Source organism: Rosa rugosa, chromosome 7, assembly GCF_958449725.1.
Source record: "Rosa rugosa chromosome 7, drRosRugo1.1, whole genome shotgun sequence".
Classification (NCBI taxonomy): domain Eukaryota; kingdom Viridiplantae; phylum Streptophyta; class Magnoliopsida; order Rosales; family Rosaceae; genus Rosa; species Rosa rugosa.
Window position 1 is genome coordinate 3,242,929 of NC_084826.1, and position 14,629 is coordinate 3,257,557.

Here is a 14,629-nt window from a genome sequence, read left to right on the forward strand (position 1 = left end):
AGTAGACTCTTCTCTGGTTCTTGACTTCATTCGCTCTCCTCATTTGGTCCCTTGGAAGCTTCGTATAGAATGGGGTAATTGTTTGCACCGAATGTCTCAAATGCAATTCAAATCTTCGCATATATTTCGAGAGGGTAATGAAGTGGCAGATGCTTTGGCAAATTTTGGTTCTACCTCCCCTGGTTTAATGTGGTGGAACTCGGCGCCATCCTTTATTCAAGCACATTGTAATAGCGATCGTTTAGGTCTTCCAAAGTTTCGTTTTCGTTAATTTGCTTGCATAGTTCTTTTTGGTCTCTGAGGTTGGCTTTGTTTCCCCTCCCTTGTATTCTTTTTAGTTTAATAAATTCTGGAACTAAGAAGGGCTTTGCCTTTGTTTAGTTCTCCAGTTTCACCAAAAAAAAAAAAAACTACCAATGAATTTATATCCAATGATGAAGTTACTATGTTTTTGTTGAAAATTAGGGAATATGACAGTGATAATCAATTAATTTTTTACACAAAATTGGATTTATATCCAATAATGAAGAGTAATAAGGCAGTTGGCATGGAGTTAGTTTAGTTACCTCTGTACCATTGGATTATGGTGACTCGTTAATACTTTTGTAAAGCCATGTGTTTTGCCCAACAAGTACTTTTTTGTAGGAGTAAAAACTAAATCAAGTCATGATCATATAGTATTCCTTTGTACGTACTTTTTGGTTTTGAGCTTCAATACTTTCCTACCATGCCAGAATCCATTGGATGTAAAACCAGATTAGGACTCAAGCTACCACAATCAAGATTTGGAATGCAAGACACAAGAAAATCTCTTTTTTGCATAATACATTTATTGCAGATCCAACACAAGAACCATACATTGTAAGCTTATAAATCCTTCCTCTACTGACAACCCTTTATTAAAAAAAAATTTAAAAAAATAAAAAAATCCTTCCTCTACTGATAACTCTTCCTCCCAAAGCAAAAGATAGAAACAAAAATGGCTTTGATAACCATCTGCAGCAATATATTGGCTGTCCTCCTGTACATGGTCACTGCAATGCTGCCCATTGGAACCTGTGGTTTTAGTCTCCACCTCACCCCAATCAATTCAGTCTTCCCAACAAATTTCACTCTGGAACAGAGGCATCAGATGGTTGAAATGTCAAGAAATCGGGCAGAGTTAATGATGAACAATGCAGCCAATGATATAATACAAGCCCCTATTCTACCTGCTCTAGGCCATTACTACATAATGCGAATGATCATTGGCTCACCACTATATTCACCTAACTTACTGGTGGACACAGGCAGTGATGATACATGGGTTCAGGGTGATGGCTGCAGTGGCTGCTTCCCGGTCAAGATAGGAAATTTCAAATATAAAAATTCCTCATCATACAGCAAGTTACCATGTACCCACCCACTTTGTGTTCCGAAAGTATGTTCTAGTGATGGACACTGTCTCTACAAGATCACATACTATGGTGGTGGCAGCAGTGAGGGTTGGGTTTCAAATGACACCCTAACTTTCTTGAGCAGTAAGCGAAAATTTATAAAGTGCCCAGCTGCATTTGGTTGCGGCTATAATAATAAGAACATCAGCTTTGGTAAAAATACAGGGAAGATAGCTGGCATCTTTGGTGTAGGGGCAGGGCCGCGGTCCATTCTAATGCAACTAGCTGATCAGACACATGGTCGCTTCTCTTACTGCTTGCTGCCATTGCCTGCACGAAGAGGAGCTCATACATTCTTAAAGTTTGGTGAAGAAGCAACAGTAGGAGGACTTGTACGAACCACGAAGTTAATCCCTGAGGGCTTTCCTAGATACTATGTCAACATGTTGGGTATTAGTATTCAAGGAAAGCGCCTTAATATAGACCCAGGAGTGTTTAAGTTGAGAACAAACCCCAGGGGTGGTGGGTTTGCATGCCATAGACTCCGGTGCTCAATACACTCTACTGGTTCAATCTGCATATCAAATTTTGAAACAAGAAATGGTGAAGTATATTCTTCAGCGTTACCGAAAGAGTCCTGTGTTTGACCTCTGCTATGCATCTAGAGATTTGAGATATAAAACACTGATTGACATACCACTTTGAAGGAACTGACCTGCTGCTTTATCCTAAATCTGTTTGGGAAACTATTGGCCGTACTATCTGCATTTCTGTGTTTCCTACTAGTCAGACAGGAATAAAAATCCTTGGAGCATTTCAGCAGGCAAATCATCGAGTCTTGTTTGATGTTAAACAATCTACAGTTTCATTTGCACCAGAGATATGACAATAAGTTTGCAACAGTTCAAGTTACTGAAGAAAATACTCGGAAGTTTATGTGATATCTAAGGTTTCCATGTGTTAAGAAATTTTAACAGTTAAAAAATCATGATAATCAAATTTCCTAAGCTCTTCAAAGAGATCAAATGAACCCTTTGGAATCAGTGTCTAATGGCTTTTTTGCTAGTAGTGTGAGGGTTGGATTTCAGGTGATATCTTTACTTTCCCAGGCACTAGCTAACAAAACCTCTATGAACTTCAGGGCAGCATTTGGTTGTGGCATTGATAACCAGAATATATATCAGTTTTGGTCAGGGACCTAGGAATCCAATAGCTGGCATATTTGGGTTAGGTATGGGGCAGCGGTCAATCCTAAAACAACTAGCTAAAGAGACCAATGGACGCTTCTCTTACCGTCTGCCGTCATCAACAACACCAAGGGAAACTCATACAACATTAAGATTCGGTAAGGATGCGAAAATAAGTGGAAGTATACAGAAAACAGAGATTTTGACAGCAGTAAACATGCAGGCATACAGTGTCAATGTTTTAGGTATAAGCATTGCAGAAAAGCGCCTTCAGTCCTTCACATATATCCAGAATTTTTCAAGCTGAAATTTGGCCTTTTTGGTGGATTTTTCATAGACACAGGTACTCCTTACACTATGCTTGTTAAAGGTGCATATACAATTTTGAGAGAAGAGATGGTGAAGTATGTTATGCAGCATTATGGACAGCGTCCAACAAAGCAAGGTACTTTTGACATCTGTTATAGATCGTTAGGAGGGGGAAATAAGACTTTGCCATCAATGACATTCCCCTTTAAAGGAGCAAACCTTGTGCTGGATTTGTTGATGTTGTCTTCACTTGAAGACATGGCAGCCGAAAGGAATGGAATATATCCCAAGCATGTGCTAGCTTTAATTATATATATGAAGACAATGAAGTTGGCAGAAAGTAGAGAAAGAGAAAGAGAAGTCAAAAAGAAAACATGCAAAAGAAGAAAAGTAGAAAGCATCCGGCTTTGAAGAAAGAGCTGGAGAGAGAGTGTGGGTAATATATTTCCCATAAAAAGGAGAAATAGAGAGAAGCAGAAGGGAGAAACATAAATTGAAAGCCATCCTTGAATACTCTGAGAGTTTTTCCTCTTTCTTTGGAGACTTAGCAATTTCATAGTTAAAGCTTCTTAAGCTTAGTTGTTGGTGTTGTTAAGTATTGTATATGAGAAGTAAGAATTCTTCTTCTTCTCTATTTGGCTAAAGAGAGAGTTAATAGGTTTGGGTGTATTGGGGATTTGGGTAGAGAGAGTTGTTCATAAACTCTTGTTGTATGTTTCTCCAAATTGATCATAGTGGAATATCTTGCCGGCTCCGAAAGTGGATGTAGCTCAATCACACTGATTGAGTGAACCACTATAAATCTTGGTGTTCTTTGTGGTTTGTTTATTAGGTGTTTTTGCTTTGTTTGTTACTGTTGAATTCATATCAATACATTGTTTGTTACGCTTCCGCACAACAGGATTATAAGGCTGTGTTTGAACGTTTCAATTCTAATTTCTGCATGGCTATATTCCCTACTAGTGATTTAGGAATCAATATCCTAGGGGCATTTCAGCAGACAAATCATCGGTTCTTGTTTCGATCTCTTTTTGGTAGAAAACGTTCACGAGTGTCATTTGCACCAGAGATGTGCCAATAAGTTTCAAAAGCAAATGTAACCATTACTTCTCTTACGGCACATGCACAACTTGCATCCACATACATACATTTTCATACAGAAATCAAAATGAAAATCGGAATTTTACCAAGGAAAAGTTCCTGTTTAGGGATTAAAAGAATGAAAACAAAAATTTTGACTCGAAAAATGCGGTATTGGGTATAGTAACATTATTGCAGATCCAATACACCTACATATCTTTAAGTTTAGCAAATATTACCACCATGGATAAATACAACTTTCAAAGCAAACAACCAATTGCAGATTATGGGCTCCTTCACTATCAAACTGCAATGACTTCATGGCAAAACTTGCTTCTTGCATGTCCTTATTGGTTGAGAGGTTTATTTTTCTTTGAAGCAAAAAAGAAAGAATAAGAGAATGTCGGATGGAGATTAGGGTTTAACAATTACTGTGGTTCACTATTTATATTTTATTATGCTCTAGTATTTCGTGTACAACTTTTATGGGCCAAAAATATAAATATAAAAGTCCAAGACTTCAAATCCATATAAAGCTCTTGACTTTCAAAAATGCAATGCAAATTAGAGCTTTTATGGCTTCAACTCGCAACCATTTAGTCTTTCCTGGTCTCCCATCTTCTTCTTCTGCTTCATGCGTTCTCTCTTCCTTCTTCTTCATCGCTTTGTGCCCAATACACCCTTCAAGCTCAGCCCCTCATCTTCTTTCTCAGCCTATGCTTCTTCTTCTTCAATCAAATTTCCCAACTTGAACCAACCCCAACCTAAAGTTCAAAACTTTTTGTCACTCTTGCAACGATTTTCGAAAAGTCTCATCTGGGTCAACTCCATTCATGCCCAGATCATCACCAATGCGCTATTCAGAGACCAAAGTTTGGTCTCAAAGCTTGTTAGAGTGTACTGCGACTTGGGTAGTTTGGTTTATGCACGCCACGTGTTTGATGAATGTCCTCACCCAAAAACCATTCTTTACAATGCTATGATTTATGGGTACTTGAGAAAAGAGAGGTACAATGAGGCCCTTGAGTTGTTTGGATTGATGGGTTCTTGTAATGTGGAGGTGGATAGTTATACATGTAACTATGCGCTCAAGGCGTGCATGGGGCTTTCGGATTATGATACGGGTGTGGAGGTTATGAAGAGAGCTGTGGATAAAGGGGTTGAAAGCAATGGGTTCTTGGGGAGTTCAATGATAAACTTTTTGATGAAATTCGGTAATGTTGATGAGGCGCAGAGGTGTTTTGATAGGATGCCGGAAAGAGATGTTGTTTGTTGGAATTCCATGATTGGTGGCTATGTGCAAGCTGGTCAGTTCGGCAAGGCATTTGATTTGTTTCATGAAATGTGTGATTGCGGCATTAGGCCGAGTTCAGTAACTATGCTGACCATGATTCAAGTATGCATTAAAACTGCGGATTTCAAGCTTGCGAAATGTGTTCATGGTAGCATAGTTGGACTGGGAATGAGCAATGAGGTTTCGGTGCTTACCTCGTTGGTTGATATGTATAGTAATATTGGTGACGTGCTTAGTGCATGTTGGGTTTTTGAGACCATGCCGAAAAGAAATTTGGTTTCCTGGAATGTCATGATCTCAGGATGTGTTCAAAATGGTATGGTGCATGAATCGTTTGCCTTCTTTGGTAGATTAGTTGCAAGTGGTGTTAGGTTTGATTCAGGGACCATGGTGAGCCTAATTCAGGGTTGTTCCCAAACAGCTGATTTGAAAGGTGGAAAAATCCTGCACTGTTGTTCATTAAGGAGGGGTTTTGACTTAAATCCCATTTTGTCCACTGCCACTGTTGATCTTTACTCTAAATGTGGTGCAGTAAAGCAGGCAACTTTTGTCTTTGACAGAATGGAAGAGAGGAACGTTGTTACGTGGACCGCTATGCTTGTGGGACTAACACAAAATGGGCATGCAGAAGAAGCCTTGAAGCTATTCTGTCAGATGCAAAAAGAGGGAGTTGCTGCCAATTCAGTGACACTGGTTAGTTTAGTCCATTCTTGTGCCCATTTGGGCTCTCTGAAGAAAGGAAAGAGTGTTCATGCTCACATAATCCAGCAGGGCCATTCATTTGACGTAGTTAACATGACATCCTTAATTGATATGTATGCCAAGTGTGGAACAATAAAGTATGCTGAGAGGATATTTAACAATGGATCCATTTGTAGAGATGTTATCCTATGGAACTCTATGATAACAAGCTATGGTATTCATGGTCATGGACAGCAAGCTCTTGGTATGTATAGAAAAATGAAGGAGGAGGGATTTGAGCCAAACGAAACCACCTTTCTCTCTCTTCTAACTGCTTGTAGTCACTCAGGACTTCTTGAAGAGGGGATCAAGTTTTTCCACAGCATGGAGAGAAACCATAACATTAGGCTGACAGAAAAACACTATGCTAGTTTTGTGGATCTTCTAAGCAGAGCAGGCAGATTTGAAGAAGCTGAGGCATTGATTGAACAAATGCCTTTTAAACCAGGAAGCTCTGTTTTTGAAGCATTGCTCAGTGGATGTCAAGCTCACAAGAACATTGAACTGGGTATAAAGACGGCAGATAGATTACTTTGTATTGATTCCATGAATCCTAGTGTTTATGTCGTTGTTTCAAATATTTATGCTCAAGCAAGGAGATGGGATGATGTGAACTACATTCGAACCCTCATGAGGACAAGAGGTCTAAGGAAAACACCGGGGTGTAGCTTGATTGAAGTGGGAAACCAGGTCCACACATTCTTCGCTGGAGACAATTCACATCCTAATTGGGCAGAGATTTATCAGCATTTAGAGAACATAAGAGTAGAAGTGGAGGCTTCTGGTTATATCCCCAATACAAGCAGTGTTCTTCGCAATGTGGATGAGCCAATGAAGATAAGGCTGCTATGGGGGCACAGCGAGAGATTAGCCATTGCATTTGGGCTCTTAAGTACACCAGCTGGGAGCTTGATTAGAATCACAAAGAATCTAAGAGTGTGTGTTGATTGTCACAATGTGACTAAACTTATATCAAAGATGATGAGGAGGGAGCTTATTGTGAGAGATGCCAATCGTTTTCATCACTTTGTGAATGGGAAGTGCTCTTGTAATGATTACTGGTGATGAGCTCTTTTCTTCTTGTCACAAATTGCCAAACTAAAATCTTATCTGCTATTAAACTGAAATGTGCCCAAGAATTACTTGCTTGACTGACTTTGAGATACAGAGTACGAATAACAACATTTGCCAGTGGAGAAAATTTAGGTTATGTTGTATTCTATTTAATCCGATGATGTTGTATTGTTTGATTTTGACCATTCCAATGCTCCTTTTCGCCATGCATAAATTGAACCAACAATTAGGATAAGCACGAAAATTAAAGCTTCTATAAATATAGATACTCCCAATACATCGAAACTCATTGTCCATGGGTAAAGAAAAACCGTTTCAACATCAAAAACAACAAAAACTAGAGCAAACATATAATAACGGATTTGAAATTGTAACCAAGCATCTCCATTAGTTCTATTACCGTGATCTGTCATTACGTGCGACTATCTCCACTATAGAAATAAAATAAAAAAGGGAAAGAAAGAAGAAATCCGTTAATAAATACTATATAAAAATAAAAGGCCCTCTGCTCCTTCCGTCAGCAGATGACTGAAAGTAGAAAGAGAAACTTAGACGCTAAGTAGTCATCGAAAAAAAAAAACAAACTTAGACACTAAGTATTTATTCAAAGAAGTAGCCATGCAAGTTACTTTACTTTTGCTACTTTAATTTACTTTTGCTACTTTACTAAACTGCTATATCTTTCTTCTTCCTTGCTACAATTTTTCTCCGACTATTCATATCTCAACCTCAGAACATTGGACTAGGCCACGAAGGTGAATTCGTGTGGTTTGCTTTTAGTTATTGTTTTTTTATGGTTGTGAGCTAATTTGATGTTTTGGATTCGTGGTGTCAATTGGGTCTTTGTGATTATTATCTTTCATCTTGGTATTAATTTTATCTGCCTTAAATGTGGATTCGGATGTTGTTAATGGAGAGCAGCCTCTTCTTATTCTTTCTGAGCTTATGTAGTTCTTTGTGTAGTTTGAGATTGAATCATGGGTCTGACATCTGAGAGAGGTGGGTTTAATATTGATTAATGAGTTGACTTCAAACTACATAAGCTTTATTTAGTTGCTGAAAATGAATGTTGTTGAGTTGATCAATTGTATATGGTGCTTAGGTCCCTAGTCTATCCAGTTGAAAGTGAAATAAGGAAGATAGTTGAACACCGTGCGTCAGAATTTTCTTCCATAGTAAGCTAAGTAAACAAGACTTTTATGTATGTAAGCTTATGTAGTAAAGACGGAATAATAAGCTTATAGATTGTGTTGATTAATTTGAAGGAATAATTAACAGGTAAAGGGATGTTCATAAGCTAGTACTTTGTAGCTGTTCCATTGATCATTGATGTTAGCTTCATGAGAAAATGTGATAAATCTTTCGTTACTTGTTTGAGAAGATTCGAAATCCAGATTGATTTGACCATCAAGATCAACGAAAGTTGGAGAGTAGTTAGCTAGCTGCTTCATATTGTTTTGCAAAGATGCACATTGTAATTTGATAGTTGAATTGCAGAAATGAGAGGGGGGTTTCATTGATATATATTTACCTTCTTATGTTCTTGCTCTGCTATGCGGTTGCAACTCTAATCAGAGCTTCGTCATAAGGAAAGACATCAAATTACAAAATAATAATAATAATAACAATATATAACATCACTGTCAGATGTTGCATTGACTGTTTTTTTTTTTAATTTATATATCTATATTATACATATCATGAAACCTTGAAAGAATTAAAACATCAGAAGTGGGGCTCTGGGATTTACTTCTTTAAAAAGGAGTTGAATTTGGTAATATGTCATGCTATAGGGTAAATTTTTGTACTTTCAGTTTTATTTTGCTTACCTTTTCCTAGCATTTTCTTGTAAAGTTAAACTGAAAATATCCTTGTCATCAGATTGAAAGCTTTCTCTACATCTTACAGAACAGCATTTTCAATTATTGTATTTGTTATATGTATGCAGACATGTCTAAGAACCGATTGCAAGAGGAGGCTCAGAAAAGTCGTTTAAAATTTCCCTCGTATTTACACACCCGGGAAGGACCGGATCATGCCCCAGAATTCAAAGCAACCGTCAAATTCAATGGAAAAATTTACAAAAGTCCTACCTTTTACCCTACTCTTAGACAGGCAGAGAATGCTGCAGCAGAAGTAGCATTGAACAAAGGTACAAAAGGAGGGCATAAGGCCGCAGTACTGGTGAGTAGCAAAAACCGTAGTGCATACATGTTTAAGAACCGATTGCAAGAGAAGGCTCAGAAAAGTCGTTTAAAATTTCCCTCCTATTCACACACCCGGAAAGGACCGGATCATGCCCCACGATTCAAAGCAACCGTCAACTTCGATGGAAAAACTTTTGAAAGTCCAACCTTTTACCCTACTCTTAGAGAGGCAGAGAATGCTGCAGCAGAAGTAGCATTGAACACAGTTGAAAAAGGAGGGCATCACCTAGCATTGGCCGCAGTACTGGTGAGTAAAACAAAAACCGTAGTCTTTCTAACTTTGGAGGTCATGTTTTGTTGTGGGTTTTGGTGGGCTGTGTTCAATGTTATCATTTTGGGCCGTGGTCCATATAGAGGGTTCTAGATAGTTTCCACACCCATTTGCTATTGCTGTAAGAGATCATGAAGAATATTGAAATTTACATTTGTTTAATTCCTCTTTGTTTTCCTTTCCTTCCTTTTACAACCGATGTTGTTTCACGGCTACGACCCTCGGGATCGTAACAACTGGTATCCGAGCCCACAACTGGACCTTTCTCCGGTGGGTTACGGCAGTGGGATCTCCGGCGGCGGGTATTACAGCGCTCCTTATCATCCTTACGGTAGCTCTACCTGTGAGTTTACCCAATTTTCATCGCAACCAAACCCTTACCCACCATTGCAACTCAACCCTTCCGCAACCATCATCAATGGCCACCTGTTCCCTCATCAATTTCCATGTGTTGCTCAACAGCCACTCACCACCACTCCTCGAGGCCCATCCATCCCTACTTACCACTCACCTCAATCTAACCCAAATCCCTGCATCTATCCTCCGATTTCACAAAGTCATATCTATGAACCATCAATGACTGGTGTTCATTCTCAGTATGTCCCCACAAAAACCATGACTACCCAACCCATTTCAACGGAATTTGACCGGGTACACAATGATCAAAGGGACGCGAGGATTCCGAAGATGCAGGATTCTTTTGAAGCCATCCGGACACAACAATCATCATTCAGAGCTGAAATTTTAGAAGAGCTGCGTCTGATGCGCAGGGACGTAGCCAGGAATCCTCGGAGGGTTGGGCTAATTTTAGCCATATAAAAATTTTGCGCAGAACTCTTTTCATAGTGCTCTCGTCCAAAGGGCCTTTGGCAAAGGCTCATGAGTTTTGACAGTTTCTGGACCGGCATTACCTCCTTGGTGATGCTGAGGTTGGTGTGTAGTAGAAGAATCTTCGAGAGCTTCAATGGCGGCCTTGGCCTTGTGAATGAGCCAATCAATGGCCTTGCCTGGTCTATCAAAGCCAAGAAGGTCGTGAACATCATAGAACTCTATGGCAGTTTGAGCTGAAAGCCGGAACCTCCTGTCTCTTGGGCCCTTGGACGTGTAGATCTTGCTGTGCCTGTCTTTTCTCGCAATTGATCTAATAACGTGGCCAATCCTCATGACACCGCACCAATCTTGGGATCAATCACATTCACCAAAAGACATAGTTTCATCTCATCTTGTCCTACAATAGCAGCAAATGGATACACCGGCCTCTGGCGCTAAGCCTCAGTGCCTAAAATATGACTAGAATTAACAACACATAAACGGAAAGACATAATCTTTATATACCATTTCTAGTTCTAAACTTAAAAATAAAAAAAAACTATTTCTTGAAACTCATCAAACACAATGTTTCTCCAAAATGGACATAATGAACAAAACCCATCAAAATAATCAGAACTTTCATCTCAAATCAGACCAAGGGAAGCCAATTACAATGGCATAAAGAAGATTCAGACCTGTTCAGAAGGGTTGACTTCAGTGCCACTTAAATGGCCTAAGCAAAATGAAATCAGTAATGCATATTAAACGGTCATCAACTATCACGGACAGACAATTATCATTTATCAAACAATCAATTATCATTTATCAAACATGATGAACATCATCAACATTCAACAACCCTTGCCAAAAAAAAAATCATCAAGTTTCGACCTCACAGGCAAACACCAAACATCACGAATCTGGATAACTCATTCCCAATTATCAAACAGCATCAGCAATTCAGCCATTCAGGGATTGAAGCCTTGAAGGAGTCGCAGACTCGCAGTGGAGGTGGCTCAGGCGGACTGCCGGGACTGGAAGGCTGGAAGGCAAAACCAAAATCGAGACAGCGGCCAGCAGAGACTGGGAGAGTATGAGAGCAGGGAGTTTCGACTGACATTAGTATATTTTTTTTTTATTTGCATTAGTTATATCCCTACTTTGCAGATTTTGGCCCAAATTTTCCCTTGGGCTACAGCCCAAGTACTGCTGATGCGTTAGGCACCAAAAAACCCAGTGACTGAAGCTACATCTCTTATGGCGTCAGGGGACACATTAACAGCTACCACTATAGCTGGAGGTAGTATTCGAATCTCGGAATCAAATTTTAATCTATCAGCTCATGAAACAATATTGGATTTGAATAATGATATTCCTGTTGTGGTGGTATCTGGAAGTATTAGTGAGGATAATATTGCTGTTGGTATGACTGACAAATTGAATACTGTGAGTACGGGAAATAATAGGGAGTCTGAGATTCAAAATACTGAAGGGGTGTGTGCTGTGGAAGAATAAGGCTCAATGCCTCAATCACATTATTTCCAGCATACTAGCTTTGATAATGGATCATCTGTTGGGAACACACTTTTCGGTTTCCATGGATGTTGGCAACGGATTACTTAATGATAATATTGGTGAAGAAAATGTTTATGCGGATGACAGCTATGAGAAAATGCAAGTGACTTCTGAAAGTAACTTTTGAATTTAAATTTTCAAGATGTTAGAAGAGTTTTTGAGAGTTTTATGTCTGATGTGATTAAGCTCTATAATCCTAGTTCTTTGAACTCTAAAGTTGGAGCTGAAATTTGGCCTCCTGATGATGGGGAATGGTTGGATTTGGATTGTCGAGTTGTGAAAGGATTTCTTGATAACAAAAATGTGAAAGAGTTAGCAACTTTGATTAGTAAATTAGCTAGAGTCTTCTACAATTGTGGTTGATAGATCAGGTTGTTGTGGTATTGTTAATGCTGAAATGAATGCTCAGGGAGGTATTTTGGGGCTTGATGTGCATGTGCCAATATTGAATGCTCTTTGCAAAGTGCATACAACTGCTGAAGCCACTCAACTGGTTATGGATATTAGTAACTTGGAGCTTAAGTTGGACATGGAAACATATATATGATACTCTAATAGAAGCATCTATGTCTAGTCAAGATTTTCAATCGGCTTTTGATGGGGCATTATGTGACTTGATTAAGCTTTATGTCATGATTTATAGTGCTTTCAATGATAATGCTGGGAATTTGCTTCATGATTACACATTTGGGATAATGGAATATGTTGCGAGCTCTCTTGTTGATATGTATGCCCACTGTGGAACTTTGAAGAATGCATACAACATATATAATTGCGTTAGAAACAAAAGCCTAATTTTTTGGACTACCATGATCAATGCGTATGGGATGCATGGTCATGGCAAGGGAGCCATTGATTTATTCGAGAGGATGCATGACCAAAAGATTGTTCCCAATCATATTATGTTTTTGGCTCAAGTCTTTGACATTAAGGGTCAAATGGAAATTGATGATGGGTTCGCAAACAATTTGGAGAAGATGTGTTTGCTTATTGCTGGTAGGTTTGAGATAATGGAAGGAAATGCAAGAGTAATGTTGGATGACATTTGGGGAAGATGGAAATCTTAAGTAATTGCTGCAAATGAGAATGGTACTGAAGAGTTGCATGTAATTTTTCTTGAAAACCATATGGAGCTATATTTGCAAAGTGCTTGGGACATGTGAAGTCTACCTTGGCTGCTTTTCATATGATGCAGAAGTTGGGATTCAAACCCAATTACCCGAATTGCCTTCAATTATTCCCACCTTATGTTAGTGTGTTTGTTGTGAATAAGATTCATTTTTAACATCTATTGATTGATGAAGACTATTATGCACGTGTTGAGGGGAGAGAAATCACCTCCAATCTTAGTAAAGTTTCTGCAGTTGCATTTTATATCTTCTTTGAGAATCTAAATGCAGAAGTTGTTGCTGGAATTATTGGGAACAAGCAAGACGTTGTTGATCACCTTACATGGACCTTCTTGTACAGGAGGCTCACTCAAAATCCCAGCTATTATAATCTTCAAGGAGTTATTCAGAGGCATCCGTCTGATTACCTCTCAGAGCTTATTGAAAATACATTGACTGACTTGGAGACAATCAAAGAAGATGTTGTTGAGGAATCACGATTGAGGACTGCTACATATGGATCGTTGAATGAAGTTGTAAGGTGCTGCATCAATGAGATTGCTCCAATGGTGATGCAATTAGTTCCAATTATTATGAATGAACTCCATCAGACTCTTGAGGGACAGAGGCCCTCAATTAATGAAAGAGACAAGCAAAATGAACTACAAGGCCTTCTTTGTGGTTGCTTGCAGGTCATCATACAGAAGCTTAGGGTCACACAAATTGTCCAAAGTAATAGAGCTGCGAATATTGGTCTTGAGCGCTGCACATGTTTGAGAGTTATCGATTTGAATATTAACATGATTTACTCTGAACTATTGATTATGCCTCTGCTTGTCATTCCTGCAATTGTTTCTATCTTTGAGGATCAATATTGTTGGAATGTTAATTCATTAACGATAGAACATGAATAAGTTTTTCTTGAGAAAAGAGGTGTAGAAAATGTGCACAAATGGGGTTGGTACAAACTCCAGGCTATAGTGGGAGTTGATTATTTTTTGCAAGCTGCAACTCTGCAAGAATTGATACAAGAGGATGTGGGAGATGGTATTCCACTTGTCCTTGCACCTAATATACAAGACAATGAAGAAGATGGTGGACTTACTGTAAACGATGAAGATGTGAGAGTTGATGTTGTTGCTTCAAAATTAGTTTCCAGTGATCAGATTTCTCTATATAAGCTCGTGGTTTACATCATGCTTCTTGGTCTTGGGTGTCTTATGAAGGCTTTGGCTTTGCTACTTGGTGAATATTTTGAAATGCTGCAGGCTGCACCCATTGCTTCCTTGAAAGTTGTTAAATTTGTGAGGAGCACCATAACAAAAGTGATGGCACAATTGGTGATTATGAACCTATTGTTTCGACTTGTGCAGAATATCATTGCTGTGATTACATATTCAACTCCACTTGCTGCCGTTCAGACCTTACATGACAACCATACTTCTATGGAGAAATTTTGGGTGGACAATGCTCATGCAGAAATTGGTAGCTCTCTCTAATTTCTACCATTACTACAGTCTACAGGCATGAGGGCATGCCTTATTTTAGGGGGGGGGGGGGGGGGGGGGGGGGGGGCAGAATTGTTAGGACTCGAAT

General features: G+C 39.0%; 2 protein-coding genes and 1 pseudogene across 3 annotated transcripts; all 3 read left to right on the top strand.

Moving 5' to 3' along the window:
* The first annotated feature begins 804 nt into the window (after positions 1–804).
* On the top strand, positions 805–2,091 carry LOC133723860 (aspartic proteinase nepenthesin-1-like; annotated as a pseudogene).
* A 2,391-nt stretch (positions 2,092–4,482) lies between these two features.
* LOC133723859 (pentatricopeptide repeat-containing protein At3g12770-like) lies at positions 4,483–7,200 on the top strand. The gene has a single exon (XM_062150723.1). It carries the CDS (start codon positions 4,587–4,589, stop codon positions 7,050–7,052), a length of 2,466 nt encoding a protein of 821 aa, XP_062006707.1. The 5' UTR covers positions 4,483–4,586; the 3' UTR covers positions 7,053–7,200.
* A 486-nt stretch (positions 7,201–7,686) lies between these two features.
* LOC133722087 (double-stranded RNA-binding protein 3-like) lies at positions 7,687–10,015 on the top strand. Of its 2 annotated transcripts, none has more exons than XM_062148906.1 (2): positions 7,687–7,816; positions 9,010–10,015. In XM_062148906.1, exon 2 carries the CDS (start codon positions 9,012–9,014, stop codon positions 9,630–9,632), a length of 621 nt encoding a protein of 206 aa, XP_062004890.1. In that variant the 5' UTR covers positions 7,687–7,816; positions 9,010–9,011; the 3' UTR covers positions 9,633–10,015. The 2 variants fall into 2 exon arrangements, with proteins under 2 accessions (XP_062004890.1, XP_062004889.1); XM_062148905.1 differs by lacking the exon at positions 7,687–7,816 and adding an exon at positions 7,823–8,060.
* The last annotated feature ends 4,614 nt before the right edge of the window (positions 10,016–14,629 follow it).

Bases quoted from the DNA above. Each gene is read 5' to 3' on its own strand.
- LOC133723859 (XM_062150723.1), top strand. From the start codon at position 4,587: ATGCGTTCTCTCTTCCTTCTTCTTCATCGCTTTGTGCCCAATACACCC.
- LOC133722087 (XM_062148905.1), top strand. From the start codon at position 8,039: ATGGGTCTGACATCTGAGAGAG. The intron at 8,061-9,009 runs GTGGGTTTAATA...ATATGTATGCAG, and splicing joins GGGTCTGACATCTGAGAGAG to ACATGTCTAAGAACCGATTG.